This window comes from Camelus ferus, chromosome 10, assembly GCF_009834535.1.
Source record: "Camelus ferus isolate YT-003-E chromosome 10, BCGSAC_Cfer_1.0, whole genome shotgun sequence".
Classification (NCBI taxonomy): domain Eukaryota; kingdom Metazoa; phylum Chordata; class Mammalia; order Artiodactyla; family Camelidae; genus Camelus; species Camelus ferus.
Window position 1 is genome coordinate 51,972,034 of NC_045705.1, and position 13,616 is coordinate 51,985,649.

At 55.6% G+C, this 13,616-nt stretch overlaps 1 protein-coding gene across 7 annotated transcripts in view; it reads right to left on the minus strand.

The window, feature by feature from the left end:
* Positions 1-13,616, minus strand: part of AMPD3 (adenosine monophosphate deaminase 3) — a 43,012-nt gene that overhangs the window by 5,675 nt on the left and 23,721 nt on the right. For all 7 annotated transcript variants that reach the window (XM_006191946.3, XM_032489028.1, XM_032489029.1 and 4 more), the window contains 7 exons: positions 11,796-11,925; positions 7,536-7,730; positions 6,112-6,243; positions 5,420-5,583; positions 4,617-4,743; positions 1,957-2,120; positions 806-926 (listed from right to left, as the gene is read on the minus strand). In XM_006191946.3, coding sequence (XP_006192008.1) covers positions 806-926; positions 1,957-2,120; positions 4,617-4,743; positions 5,420-5,583; positions 6,112-6,243; positions 7,536-7,730; positions 11,796-11,925 — 1,033 coding nt within the window. The remainder of the gene's footprint in view (positions 1-805; positions 927-1,956; positions 2,121-4,616; positions 4,744-5,419; positions 5,584-6,111; positions 6,244-7,535; positions 7,731-11,795; positions 11,926-13,616) is intronic.

Genomic DNA, 13,616 nt, shown 5'->3' on the forward strand with positions numbered 1-13,616 from the left:
CCAGGCACTGGCCCCAACAGGTCAGTCCTGCAGGTGCCCCACTTCTGTTTTGTCACTTTGACCATAAACATTCAGGTTGAAACTGTCAACACTGCAGCTCCTCGGAGGTGGGAAGGGGCAGACCTGACCAGGCTAGAGTGGTTTTCTGCTGTAGCACCCACGCCACACAGAAACGTGAAACCTGGGTACATCTCCCCAGGAACAGGGAAGGAGAGGAGTTTGAGCAAACATGGTTCCTATGGACGTGACCCAGAATATGGAGAAGACTGATGCAGTCCACAGCAGCATTATTTATAAATGAAAAGTTGGATGGACTCTGCAACAACCCGAGACCAGCTGAATCAGGCACAGCCCATCCAGGTGGCGGGCCCTCCTTCCAGCAGCCCTTAGAATGAGGAGCACAGATGTCATGTTGCAGCACAGAAAAATGCTTGTTACACAAAGTTAAGGGACAAGGAACCAAAGATGTGTGTTCATTATGATAATAAACATACAAGTAGGCTCTGGGAAAAAAATGGGAATTCGAAATACTAAAAAGCTAGTAATGCTGTTTCTACTAAAGTAATAGTAAGAAGGGTTTTTTTTTTTCATTTCTCCATTTTTTTGAAAATCCAAATTGTGATGTGTTTGATTACATTATTTCATAATTAAATATGAAATCAAGAGACTACAGACAGTGCAGCCCAGGAAAAGGCCTAGCCTTTCTGCATCACTGGCTGAAGCCTCCCAGGGGGTGGGCAAGAGCCCAGGGGAGCCCCGGGCAGAACTGTCACTACAGGCAGGCGTCTGTGAGTGGCCCATTTACCTTCTTGAGGAGAAGCCCATGGGAAATGTTGTCAGCTGTCAGGAAAGCAGACACCAGGTGGGTGATGGAGCCAGCCTCCCCGCAGTGAGGCCGGAACAGGAACGTGCTCAGGCCCCGTTCCCTGCAGAAGTGAGGCCCGTGGTCAGGAAGGACCCCTGGGGTGGGCCTGGGGCCTGCACCCCTAGCTCAGGGCCTACTCCAGGGGAGACAAGTTACCCATGGCAGGGTCAGCACAGCTGACGCAAGGCACTCTGGGAACAGCCCCTCCCAAAATGCAGAGGTCCAGACCCAGAGCTCCTCAGAACCAAGAGATACCATCTCTGGGGAACAGAGAGGGCCTCCACCCATTCCCCACCTCCCCCAGGACCTGGTGGCAAAGATGCATAGACCTTCAGAGCAGGAAAGGCCATGAGAAACCATCAAGTCCAGCCTCTGTTATGAAAATGAGCAAACCCTGAAAGTGGAGTCAGATGTTAGAAGCCACCAAGCAGGTTAGTGGTGGAGCTAGAACTAGAACCCCACCTCAAAAAGCTCGGCCCTGGACTGCCCCACTCCAACCCCAGGCCATCTTCCTTCCATCGTGGTCCCACTCAAAACCTCTGCATCCACAACTAGCCCTGGCTGAGGCTGAGCTCTGAGGCCCCAAAGCCCAGCAGGGGTGGCTGGATGCTAGACCTGCAGGGAGGGGACTGGCTCAGCGTCCTGTCACGTGAGCCGCATCTGCATGTGTGCACTGGGAGGAGCCTGTGTGTGCAAGACCACTGGATATAAGCTCCACGAGGGCGTGGATATAATCTGCTTGGTTCCCTCTTGTGTCCAGTGCCCAGGACGGTGCCTTCACATAGAAGGTGCCATGATTTGTTCAATGGCCAAATGCACAGTGGACATCACTGGTGTGGCAGTAAGTGTACGTGTGTGTTGGCAGGTCCTGTGTCTATCATAACAGGGATGGACGTGCATACATGTAAGGTGTTGGGGAGTGTGTGTGACCACGTGTATGTACAGGCGTGGGGTGTGGCTGCCTTGTACTTGTGATCATGTGTTGCCACGTGCATGCCTTCGTGTGGATGCAGCCTTGTGGACACGTGCCCTGTGCATTGGGCTCGGGAGCATCCCCTGGGTTCAGGTGTGTGCGGGCTGGGCTCACCCACCTGCGAAGGTTGTTGAGCACCATGATGTTGGCGTACATGTAGTACAGGTAGTAGCTGTAGGGCGGGTTCTGCTCACTGGTCCAGATGTCTGGGCTGGGGCTCTTGTCCGAGAACATGTGGTCGCTGTGCTTGGACTCATCATCCACGCTGTCGAACCCCGTCACCTGGGCAGGAGGAGGGGTCCCGCATCAAGCCAAGGCAGACAGCTGCCAAAGGCCTTGGAGCCCCAGCCTCTCAGGTGTAAGACCTCAGCTGGGGACCCCAGGGCCCACCTGTGCCACATTCCTCCCAGGGATGGGGAGTGGTTGCTCTGCTACCGTCCATCCCTCCAGGGCTCCCAAAGGTACCCAGGACGTCAATCTGGAGAGTGCTCCTGTGTGCAGGCCAGGCGACTGGTGAGGCGGCTGGACCCACCACCCATCCTTCCACCGCACCAAGGAGAAGGCCGGCGCTGCAGGGCGGCCAGCAGCCACTGCCATCAGCAGCGGTGACAACAGCCGTGAAGGGGGAGGGGATGGGCGCTTTCCCATGCATCTACTGGACGTCAGGCCCTGCTTGACACTCTTAGCACTTAGCACACAGCAGCTGTTTTAATACCTGTGACCCTGTGAGGCAGGGCTTGGCTGAGAGCAAACCAGGGCCGATTAAGGAACTTGCCCACATGACACAACCAGCTCTGAGCATAAATGGGCTCAAGGTCTGCACTCTGGAGCTGTAGGTGGAGGAGGCCAGGAGTGGCCGTGAGGAACCAGCTGGGATGCCTCACAGATAGGCCAAGGTGGGCACTGTGTGAAAGGGCCCCTTGGGAGGCTGCGCCATGGCTCCCAGGAACCGCCCTCTGAGCAGGGTCAGAGCAGCTCCAGAGACTCCCACCCTGCCACCACAGCACTTACAGCTCAGCTGGGCCCCACCCTAGTCACAGGCTCCTGTCACCTGCTCCCAGAGGGCAGGCCCGGCAGAGGACGTACCTGCGAGGACGCAGGGCGGTTTTGCTCCTGATTCTCAGCCACGGTAGTGCTTTGGGAAGGGGCCTCTGAAGGACTGGCCCAGTCTGGGGGGCTACCAGCCCAGGCCCAGCCGGGTCTGCCCATTCCTAAATGGGCAGTAGGGACCCAGAGGAGCACGAGACCACCGGGGACTTGGCAGAATCGTCCCCATCAGTCGTGTGTTGAAGGAAACGACGGGGTCCCCACTGCAGCTCTCTGCATGGCCTGGATGGGTCTAGGGCCGGAGGACCTTGAGCCCTGCCCTGTGCTCGCCAGCTCCATGCTCCCCCGAACTCTCGGGGCCTGCATGGGGGGAACGTCAGCCCCTCTACTGAGCTCTGTGTCCAACCCATGCAGGGCCTCGAACTGGTACTTCCTATGGGCCTCAAGCACAAAATAGGTCCAAACCCCAATTCCTCCTCTGCCCCAAGCCTGCTCCTCCCCCACAGTTGGCAGTGGTATCTGAAAGGCACAGCATCTACTCCCCACAAAGCCAGGCACCGGGAGGCCCCCAGACTCTCCCCTTTGGGCCTTGCACCATCAGTTCTATACCCAAGCCCGTGACACTACCCAAGGTCCCTCCCACTGTCTGTATACACCTCCCTTCCTTAATGGGAGGCAGTACCGCAGGGGGATAATGACATCTGGGGAGTCAAGCCCTTGGGTATGAATTCCAGTTCTGCCACTATTTAGCTCTGTGATCTCAGTTTTAATTTCCTCGTGTGTGTAAATTGAAGCTGGTCGCTTCCTAGGACTGTTGTGAAGATTAAGTCAGATAATCCACAGTCCAACACATGGCAAGCTCATGGTTATTCTGCTTACTAGTAACACCTACAAAACGATGTGAAGTAGGGCCACTGTGACCCTACTGTCAAGGGAGATCACCAGGGCAGGCAGCAAATAAATGTGAGCTGCTACCACTCGTCTAAGCCCTCCTCAGGTCTCCATTGCTGGAACAGGCTCCCTGACTGTCACCTTGCCCCATTGCCCTCACCTCCAGCTGCCTTCTTTTCCAAACAGCCTGCATGGCGTGTGTCTAAAACATACATTTGATGATGTCCCTCTGCCTGTTCAAGTGCTTTCCTGGCAGTCCCGACCTCCCCCAACACACCCATCCAGTCACCCCTCCCTCCTCCAGCCCTCTGGGTTCTTCCCTGCCTCCCTCCCCGTCAGAAACCATCCCCACAATTTCCACCCGACACTGAACTTGCTTCTGCAGCCGCCTCTATTCTGGGCACCCAGAGGGCAGGACCAGCTCCCACCCCCTGACGCCCTTTCTGGTGGAGTCCCTCCTCCACCCTCACACTCCCTCTCCCACAACTAACCAGATAAATCTATCCTGCGGAGCTTGGGCACTTGGGCAAACAAGGTGTGAGGCAAGAGCAGGAGACTGCCATGTGCATTTCTAAAGGCCTGAGGCTGCAGCCAGCTGGGGCAGGATCTGGTCCCTCCACCCCAACCTGGTCAGGAACTGGCTCCTCAGTCCTGTCCTCACAGCTGCCCCTGAGGAGAGGGGGACTTTCTCCTCCTGGAACAAGTTCATTATTCTAGAAATTCAGCTTCTTGGGGCTGGCCACCACACGCCTGGGGCACACGAGTGACAGGATCTCAGAAGCCTGACCCAAACGCCTGGAATCGTCTCCTCCCACCCCACCGGTCGCCACCCACACTTACATATTTGAGGAAGAGGTGAAGCTCTCGGTGATCTTGGGGGTTGATGGTAGCCTCAAAAAGGGGCAGGAAGATGTTCTCCAGCATCTTTCCAAAGCTTGGCAGCAGCTTCTTGGACCTAAATATGTCACTGGAGGAAAGTAAGACTCGCCAGTTAAGGTGGACCCAACAACCCCCTTGGCCTGTCGGAGACCAGCCCCAGCCCCTTCCTAAGGCAGCCCAGGTCCCCATTTAAGCACCCAGGGTAGAGTCAGAGATGGGGCACCATCGCAGATCCTCCCTCCTCTCCAGCTCCCAGCAGGCTCTGCAGCACTCGGCAGTGGTTGGCAAGAGAGCTTTCTCCAGCCAGAGGCCATGCTGGGAGGGGGGCATTGGGATTCAGGCTGATCCAACTCTCTGCACTTGGCTCAGTTCCCCTAAACCACATGTCCCAGCCTGCCCAGGGGCCCCACACTGGCCAGACTGGAGAGGACATATCCAGGGACGAACTAGCAATGTAGGCCCCCACCAGGTCACTTGTACCCCAGGACTCACCCAAAAGGATAATTCATCCCCAAACCCCAGTGAGAAGAAGATGGGCAGTAGTTCCCACCAGGCCGTTGCACATGTATGTTCTTCAAAGAACAAGAACTTAAGTGTCATAAGGACATCTTTGCCAACTACCCCTCCCTAGGAAAATCCCTGGGGCAGAGAGGCCTAGGCTGGCCCTGGAACAGGCCCTACCACTCCGTAGCAGACTCAGCAGCCCCTGTGGGACAAGCTGGTGTCCCCAGAGGGCACAGGCAGACAGCGGATGCCTCACTTACTAGATCCGGGGCACCTGGATGATCCAGCGCATGTTGGGTGAGTAGACCTTGTGCTGGATGAACCAGCGGGCCAGGCTGGGCCACTCCTCGGGACTGCGGCCATAGATGGAGAGACGCGGCTCGGAGTACTGGTACTTGCTCTCCTCCAGCTCCCGGGCCACCTCCTGGCACCAAGAAGAGCGCCAGTCAGCCCAGAGTACCCCAGCTGCCAGATCCGGCTGCTCCTTCAGCCTCCAGCCCCCCAGGCTCGGAAGGCCTGATCGGTACCCCATTGCTGCCATGTCAGCACTCGCTCTCCTTCCTGGGAAGAAAGGCCTCGGGCCTGCACAGTCATATGCCTGGCCAGGCCAGCCAAAAGAAGCATCTCCGAAAGGGCCTAACCTGTACCCTGTGCAGGCTGCAAACACACAGAGCAGTGAGCCCGGAAGCCACAAAAGCAGCCAGCACTACACACTCTACCCTCCTCTTGCCAGCAGTCAGTACAGCCTGCACACAGCACAGCCTGCCCTCTTGGAAGCCGGTGGCCAGGGCCACAGCACTGGGCACCTGCGTCCTGCCTGAGCTGTACGGTGGATGGATGGACAGGGATTCAGGGAGGGGAAGAGGACAGGAGGCCCTGCAAGACCCCCACCCCATAAGGCAGATGCTGCCAGGAATCCGAGGAGGCTTGGAGAAGCCCAGGGCTCACTTGCCTTGACCATCCGAGCAAAGTACTCTCCTCCCAGGTAGTTTTCAGTTTTCAGGTACAGGTCACGCAGCTCACTGGCCCCCACAGGGTTGTATTTGGAGTTGAACTTGTCAAAGCGGTGGAATGTCTGCCGGCCCTAGAGAGAGGAGGCACCAGCCAGATCACCACGTTGTTCTGCAGCCACCACACACATCCCCCTCTCCAGGCCTTTACAAGGTGGCCTCACACATGGCCACATGGAAAGATGTCTTCTGTGTCAGTTCTCACATGAAAGACTGGAAGATCCCAGAGCCAGGACCATGCACCCTCACTCGGTCAGCCCTGGTGTCCTTTTGGGAGGCTTTCTGTAAGGGAGAATCAAGGGGCCCCGTGCTCCCAGGAGCAGGGCTGGCTGAGTGAGCAGAGAATACTGACCCATCAGTAATAATGTGTGTCCCAAGGCACTTTCTCTACATTGCCTCATTCAGTGTCTGGCTTGTTTAAGATTTTTTTTATTGTGGAGAAATATACATAACACAAAACCATCTTAACCATTTTTAAGTGTACAGTTCAGTGATATGAAATATATTCACACAGTTGTGCAACTATCCACACCATCCATCTCCATAACCCTTTTCATCTTGTAAAAGGGAAACTCTATGCATTAAACAGTAACTCCCCATGATCCCTTCCACCCAGGCTCTGGTAACCACCATTCTCCTTTCTGTGTCTGTGAGTTTCCCTATTCTGGGTGCCTCATACAAGTGGAGTCATACACTATTTGTCCTTTTGTGTCTGGCTTCTTTGATTTAGCGTAAGATTTTTAAGGTTTATCCATGTTGTAGCAGGTATCAGTACTTTATTCCTTTTTAGGGCTGAATAATATTCCATTGTATATACACAGCATTTTGTTTATTCATTCATCTGCTTATGGGCACTTGGGTTGCTTCCACCTTCTGTCCACTGTGAATAAGGCTGCTATAAGCATTGATGTGCAAGTATCTGTTTTAGTCCCCGTTTTCAGTTATTTTGGGTAGGTACCTAGAAGCGGAATTTGAGGAAACTCCATATTGTTTTCTATAGCAGCTGTACCATCATTTAGTATTTTAAAACCTGTGATGTCAATAAGGCGAGTGGCATTTACCACTTTATAAGCAAGGAAATAAAAGCTTAAATGAGTTGCTTAAGGGCACACAACTCCTAAGGGGCAGAAATGGAATTAGAACTGGGACCTGTCTGACTCCAAGTCACACACCCTTTTCCCCTGTCCCAGGGCTGCTCCCCGCCCTGAGACTCTCTGAGGCCAAACCACCTCTCACCGTCCCATGGCTGGAGGAGAAAGAGCTGCTTACACAACCAGGCTCTCTCCAAGCCTGATCGTGGTTGCTTTCCCAGGAGCTGGGTCCCCAGCTGGGACTGAATGAGGCCCTAGGGCAGGAGCTCACTCACCGCGTGGACGTCCAGCGAATCCACAGTGAGGTCGTACGGGTCCATGTGCAGGCTGTCGAACACCTGCCGCAGGGTGATCTTCCGGCCCCGCTTCTCGGCCACCGTCCTGTCGGGCTCTGTCTGGTACGTGTGCTTGATGAAGCGCAGCAAGTGCTTCTGGTTCATGCAGGCAGCTGCGTGGATGTGTGTGTCCACCTGCAACACAGGGTCCCCCAGCACGTGAGCTGGGCCACCTCCCAGCACCACAAAGTTCAGCCACCCAAGCCTCAGGACCTCACGGGAACAACGCAGGAGCCCCCGCCCCATTTCTCCTCTAGACTTTTGAAACTGGTCTTCCTCCTTCTGGCCTTGCTGCCTAATCCACCTCCTTACAGCATCAAAGGATCTTTTTTAAATGTAGGTGGGATCTGGCCACTCCCCTGTTAACAAGTCATCAGTGGCCTCCAAGTCTTCAAGATAAAGCCCAAGCTCTGTAGCCTGGGATTCAAGACTCTTACTTCAAGCCTTCAGTCTCCTCTGGCCACTGCCCTGCTCTATGCCCCATCCAGAACACTCCACTTCCAGGTGCCCGAGGCACCACACTAGTCCACACCAAGTCTCCTGAGCCTGCCTGCCTTCCTCCTCACCAATCTTATCCACCTGGACATTTCCTACAACCTCCCCCACATGGAAGCCAGTCCTGACCCTCCAAGAACAATGGATCAGTTTTTCCCTTGCCCAACCTGACACCCCAGCATAGACACTCCCATCACCATACACATCTTCCAATCCACTCTAATAATTTTCTGTCTTCTTTGTCACTAGACTGGGAGCTCAGTCCTCAAGGACAGGGATCACCTTTGATGCATCTAAGTCTCCAGTGCCCACCCAGAGCCTGGTGTGACCTGAATCAATGGATGGATGAATGGACCAGTGGACAGGTGTGGGAGGTTCCGATAGTTTCAGTGAGATCCACATCCTCATAGAACCCTGAGGGCCCACCAAAACCCCTACAAAACCCCATACTTCCCATTGACCTTTCTTGGAATCCCCAGAGCATTCCCCTCAGCCATCAGCCCTAAAGAAACAGAGACCTGGCTCTGCTGAGGGATGGCCTGAAGTCATGGTGAGCATCCCGATCCCCTTGCATGAGCCCAAGGGGCCTGAGGGAGGTCCCCAGAGAAGGAAGCAGCAGCCACACGGACCAGGGTACTACCAGTCCCCAGACCTCACTCCACAGTTCCTGCTGCGGCCAACCAGCCACTCTGCCAGGGCTGGGGTGAGGAGATGGCTGACCTCAGGCCAGGGAATGCTGTCCACAGCTGGCCAGGCACCTCTAAGTCGTGCCAAACCAGACATTTGATCTACTGAACCTCGGTGAGTGTTCTACCAGCCAGCCTAGTCATCAGCTCATCACTCACTCACCAGGGCCCTTCTGACTCTTAATCCTGCCACTCCTACCAGAAAGACAGACCTCTAGCACCAGAGAAAGGAAGCACCAAAACTTAAACCATCACCCAAAGCACTGTACACAGGCTCGGGCACCTCGGAGGCGGCAGGGCTCACGTGGGCTGCACCGAAGGTCAGCCTGACACAGCTGGGCTCGACTACCTCAGCATGACTTAGCACATTCCGGGCTTTCTTGCTGTCCTCCAGCATACCAATGACACACCACAGGGGGTGCAACCTGTCCTCACCCCTCATGAGTCACAAGATGAGGAGGAAAACAACTGGATAATTCAGAAAGCATCTGATCTGAACTTCAAAATTGCCAAGGTGATTATTTTAGGAACAAGTAAAATAGCCTGTCATTGGAAGTCAGCATTTTCCATGCACAAGGTGCACAAGCATGCCTTGCTTTCACCTAAGCTCCAGGTCTAAACAGTTTCTAAACAGGGCTGGCCCATCCTTGGCCCCTAAGCCAACACTGACCATTTCCACACCCATGGCAGACATCAGTAATCAATTGCAGCACTCTTCTCTAAGCTTCAGGGGTAGCCTCAGGTGAAGTTTGGCAAAGAAGATAAAACCTATTTGCTATCCCTGCTATATGACACTAATCCTACCCAACTCCCGAGCAGCAAACACACTCAGTCCCTTGCTCTTAGCAGCAAACAATGGTCTCAGTACACAATCCTCCTATGTGGGACTCCTGGTGCCACAACCCATGACCTGCTGTGATGTTGCAGGTCATTTCACAAATACCGCCCGCCCTGACCCATGGCCATGCACAGCTCCTGCCTCAGGGCATGGCCCTGGTCTGCTCCCACGACACCAACAGCCACCTTGGAAGTATGGAGGCCATCCTCCCAGCCCATCCTGGATTCAGAAAGCTGGCTCTCCTCCCCCAGCAGAGGCTTCCAGGGTAAGGAAAGGCAGCCGGCGTCCAGAAGGCAAGGAGGGGCAGGCCCAGCCTGACTTGGAGCAGACCTGGGCCCACTGCAGTGCCAGAGAGCAGACCACTGTGTCACTGCGCAGGGCGCAAGGCCATCTCTGTCCAGAGACAACATGAACCCCCACTGACAGGGAGCCCCGAGGATTGGCTCTGGTATGTAACCAAGCCCTCCCCACCCAGGACTCTCACCCACTTCATGGCCAGAGAGCAGGTGGTTAGCCCAGGAACACCCTCTGGGGCCCCGCCTGAGAAGCAAAGTGTCGGAGCCAGGGCAGTCAGCGAGGACAGGGCCGCCGGCAGAAGGAAGCAGGCAGGCCCAGGGCATGCACGTATGCGGAGGGCAGGGCTGCACAAGGAGTTTCCACGGACACCCATCGGGGCGTGCAGGCTGCATTCGGGCAGGGCTGAGAGGAGCTGGCCCAGTGACTGGGACACCCACCCATCTGCACACCAGAGAGGAGAAACATGGTGCTTGAAGGTGAAAATGCTGCATAGGTGGCATCTAACACATGTCCTTTCGTCTCTGCCTAGAAATCCCCAAGACTCTTCCAGGAGCTTCAGAGCCCAGAAGCTGAAGTCTAACTTGCACTCTTAAGGCTCTTGGTGGCCTCCAAGTGGGAGCCCACACTGGACCCCGTGATGCTTAGCAGAGGTGATCTCGGGGCCTCCCAGGAGGAGGCCTTCCAGGTAGCATTGCTGAGTGTTCCCAGTAGGGGGTCAGGAAGGCCTGAGCGGGGCTTCCCAGAGGAGACACAACCTCCCCTGGCCTACCCTCCCTTATCAAAGCTGACCCCAGGGAGGGGCAATCCTCAGGGAGTCACATCCAGGACAGAGGCCCCTGTGGTGATGACGGCCCCACTGTGACTCAGCTCAGGTCCCGCCATCCCTCCTCCAGGCAAAGCCCAGCCCCACCCTTCCCCCAGGAGCTTCTCTCCCAGGACACGACCTCCCAGTTCCTGAGACAAGCCCACGTGCTCCTGCATGATCCAAACCTCACACACATCTGCAGCCTCACACGCCACAACCCACCACCACCCTCCCCCCCCCCGACCCCTGAGCTCCAGCCACACCGCACCACCAGCAGTTACGTCAGCGCCCCTCACGGGCTCTCCCCACCCCGCCTGCTGTGAGCATAGGCTGCTCCCTCCGCCTGCGGTGCCATCACTTCCACTCCCGGTCCCACCCCTGCCTGGCTAACCCCTACTCACAGTCAGCCCGGTTCTGGCCTCTTCCTGAAAGATGCCCTGTCACACACTTTCCACACTAACGGTAACAGGCTGGGAACTGCCTGTGGACAGGAAGTGACTCTTATTCAGCATCAGAGGCCCCACGCTTGGCACTGTCCCATACTCGCTGCGCATGAGTTACATGGAGGAAAACGGAAAAGCCGGAGGCCGTGGTCATTTACCCCGTGTGTCTGCCCCAGCCGCGGCCTCTGCGGGCTGCTCATCCCCTCAAGGGGAGGCCCAGACACAGGGGCACGTCAGACGCTCTTCCTTAAATACGCTTGAACCAGGAGACAGAACCACAAACTCCCAAGTCAAAGGGGCCTTAATAGCTTTCTTGATCCATAATAAATTTAATAAATTCTCTACCTTAAAAGTAGCCTTGCCTCAACTCTTTTTTTTTAACCAATTGACAGACCATGACCTATTTTTCAAGGAGGGCACATTCCAACAGATACACATGGACAAAGGTTTCCACCTAGAGTTATGCCAAGAACCATCTGAAGCAGGGAAGGCACTGGCCAGTCTTCTGCACACTGCACATCACTCCCCTCCGGCTAAGGAAGGCCACACGGGGGACTGGCCCCAAACTGGCTCAGGGCATCCCAGTGGGTGGGGGGCCGGGGAACAGGGACTCTGAACGCTGGCCCATGAACGCACCTTTCTCACATTATAGAAGTCTCGGTGGGGGTTACTCTTCAATTCTTTGAACTCGGACATTTCATTTAACATCTCATGAAGGCTGAACTTGGATTCCAGAAAGTTCAGTCGCCGGTGACAATATGTTTTCCTGCAGGTTGGGAAGGGGAGAAACCACAGTTGAGGAGAGGTCACATCAAGCTCTCCAGTCTGGAGACCTCTGGCGTCAGCAGGGACCAACTCTCAGGTGGAAGGTCAGGATGGAGCAGCAAGGGGTACGGAGGGGCCGGCCTTCTGCAGGCCTGGCTGAACCGCTGACCACATCTGTGTGCTCTATGAAAAGTGTGGAGTGGATACGGGGCAGTAGAGAGCAGATTCCGCAATCTCATATACATTCCTAAACTTTGAGCTTTATACGCATAGACAATTATCTCAAGCCTCTGTCTCCCGTGAACAAATATGGAGATGACAATGCCCAAGACTGAAGTGAGGGTTAAACTGGCTTGTGTGTGTAAAGGGTCCAGCTCTGAGCTTAGTGGATGCTCAGTGAAAGTCTCCCTCCTTCAGCCTTTCCATATTTCTATCCTCCCATCTATCCTCAGCCACCTCCAATTCCTTGAAAGGAGTTTAACTTCTGCCCAGAAGATCAGTAATACAGTCAAACTCCAAGGTGTGACCTGCCCACCTTGGCTGCAGAGAACCACCTGTGACCAAACGGCACCCCCCAAATCCCAAGACCTGAAGACCTCCCGACTCTGAGATTTCAGGATGAGAGGAGGATGTTTTGCATCACGGGCAGATTAGGAACGCAGGGATGTTTGTTACCAAAACAAATCTCTGCAAGGACTAATGTCCCCACCAGCTGGCAAAGGCCACTGGGGGTGAGAGCACCCACTGTTCTCAGTCAATTGCCCGCCCACACTCAGCCCAGGTGTCTGGCCACGTGCCTCTGCCCACAGCCACACGGAACCTTCAACCCTGATTCACGCCATCCTGCTTCCTTGTGGCCTCCAAACACACACAGCTTTCTCGATATGCAGTCACTTGGACTTTCATAAAGAGCAGCTGCCAACCCCAGGACAGCACCACCATCTGTCTGCCGGGATGAGCCCCAGAGCAGAGCACGGGAGTCTCAGAGCCAGAAGGGATTCCAAAGGTCATCTCACTCAGTCCCTTTCCCCAGAGGGGACTCGCCCTGAGAGCCTCCCAGACAGAACAGCCACTGCTCACACACCTCCTGGGACAGCAGCATCCCCAAGGCTTCCCCTCAAAGCTCCAGCTCACATTGGCCAAGCCAAGCTCCTGGGAACTGCCCTTTCCCCTCCCAGGTCACAGCTCTGCCCTCAGATCACCAAGGACCCAGACCCACGCCACTCACCCCCTGGGGCCTACTCTCCTCCCTGAGAAACTGGCATCACCCGACTCACAGCAAAACCCAAAAGGCAGGGCAAGAAAGAAGTCCCCTCAGCCATGACCAGCCCGCTCTCCCTCCCTAGACTCCCAGTCCTGGCCGGGCACTCACAGCGTGGACACTCAGAGGCCCAGGGCCCGGGCATACCAACCTCCATCGCTGACTGGCCTAAGTGCCCACCAAGAAGTGAGGGCCCAAATTCAGGAGGACAGCTCCCTGCCAGGTTAGCTCAAGCGAGCCCAGCCCATAAGCATCATGGGGGTCATGGCTCAGAGTTCCCAGGCTCCCGGCACTATCCCCTCCAGAAACACAGAAAACCCAACACAGGAAGCAACAGTCTTCATTGCGCCCCCACCATCTGCAGTGCTGCCCTGCGCTGGTAACTCTCTGCAAGGCTGCCATCCCACCTGGGGCGAGGGGTGACAGCCATT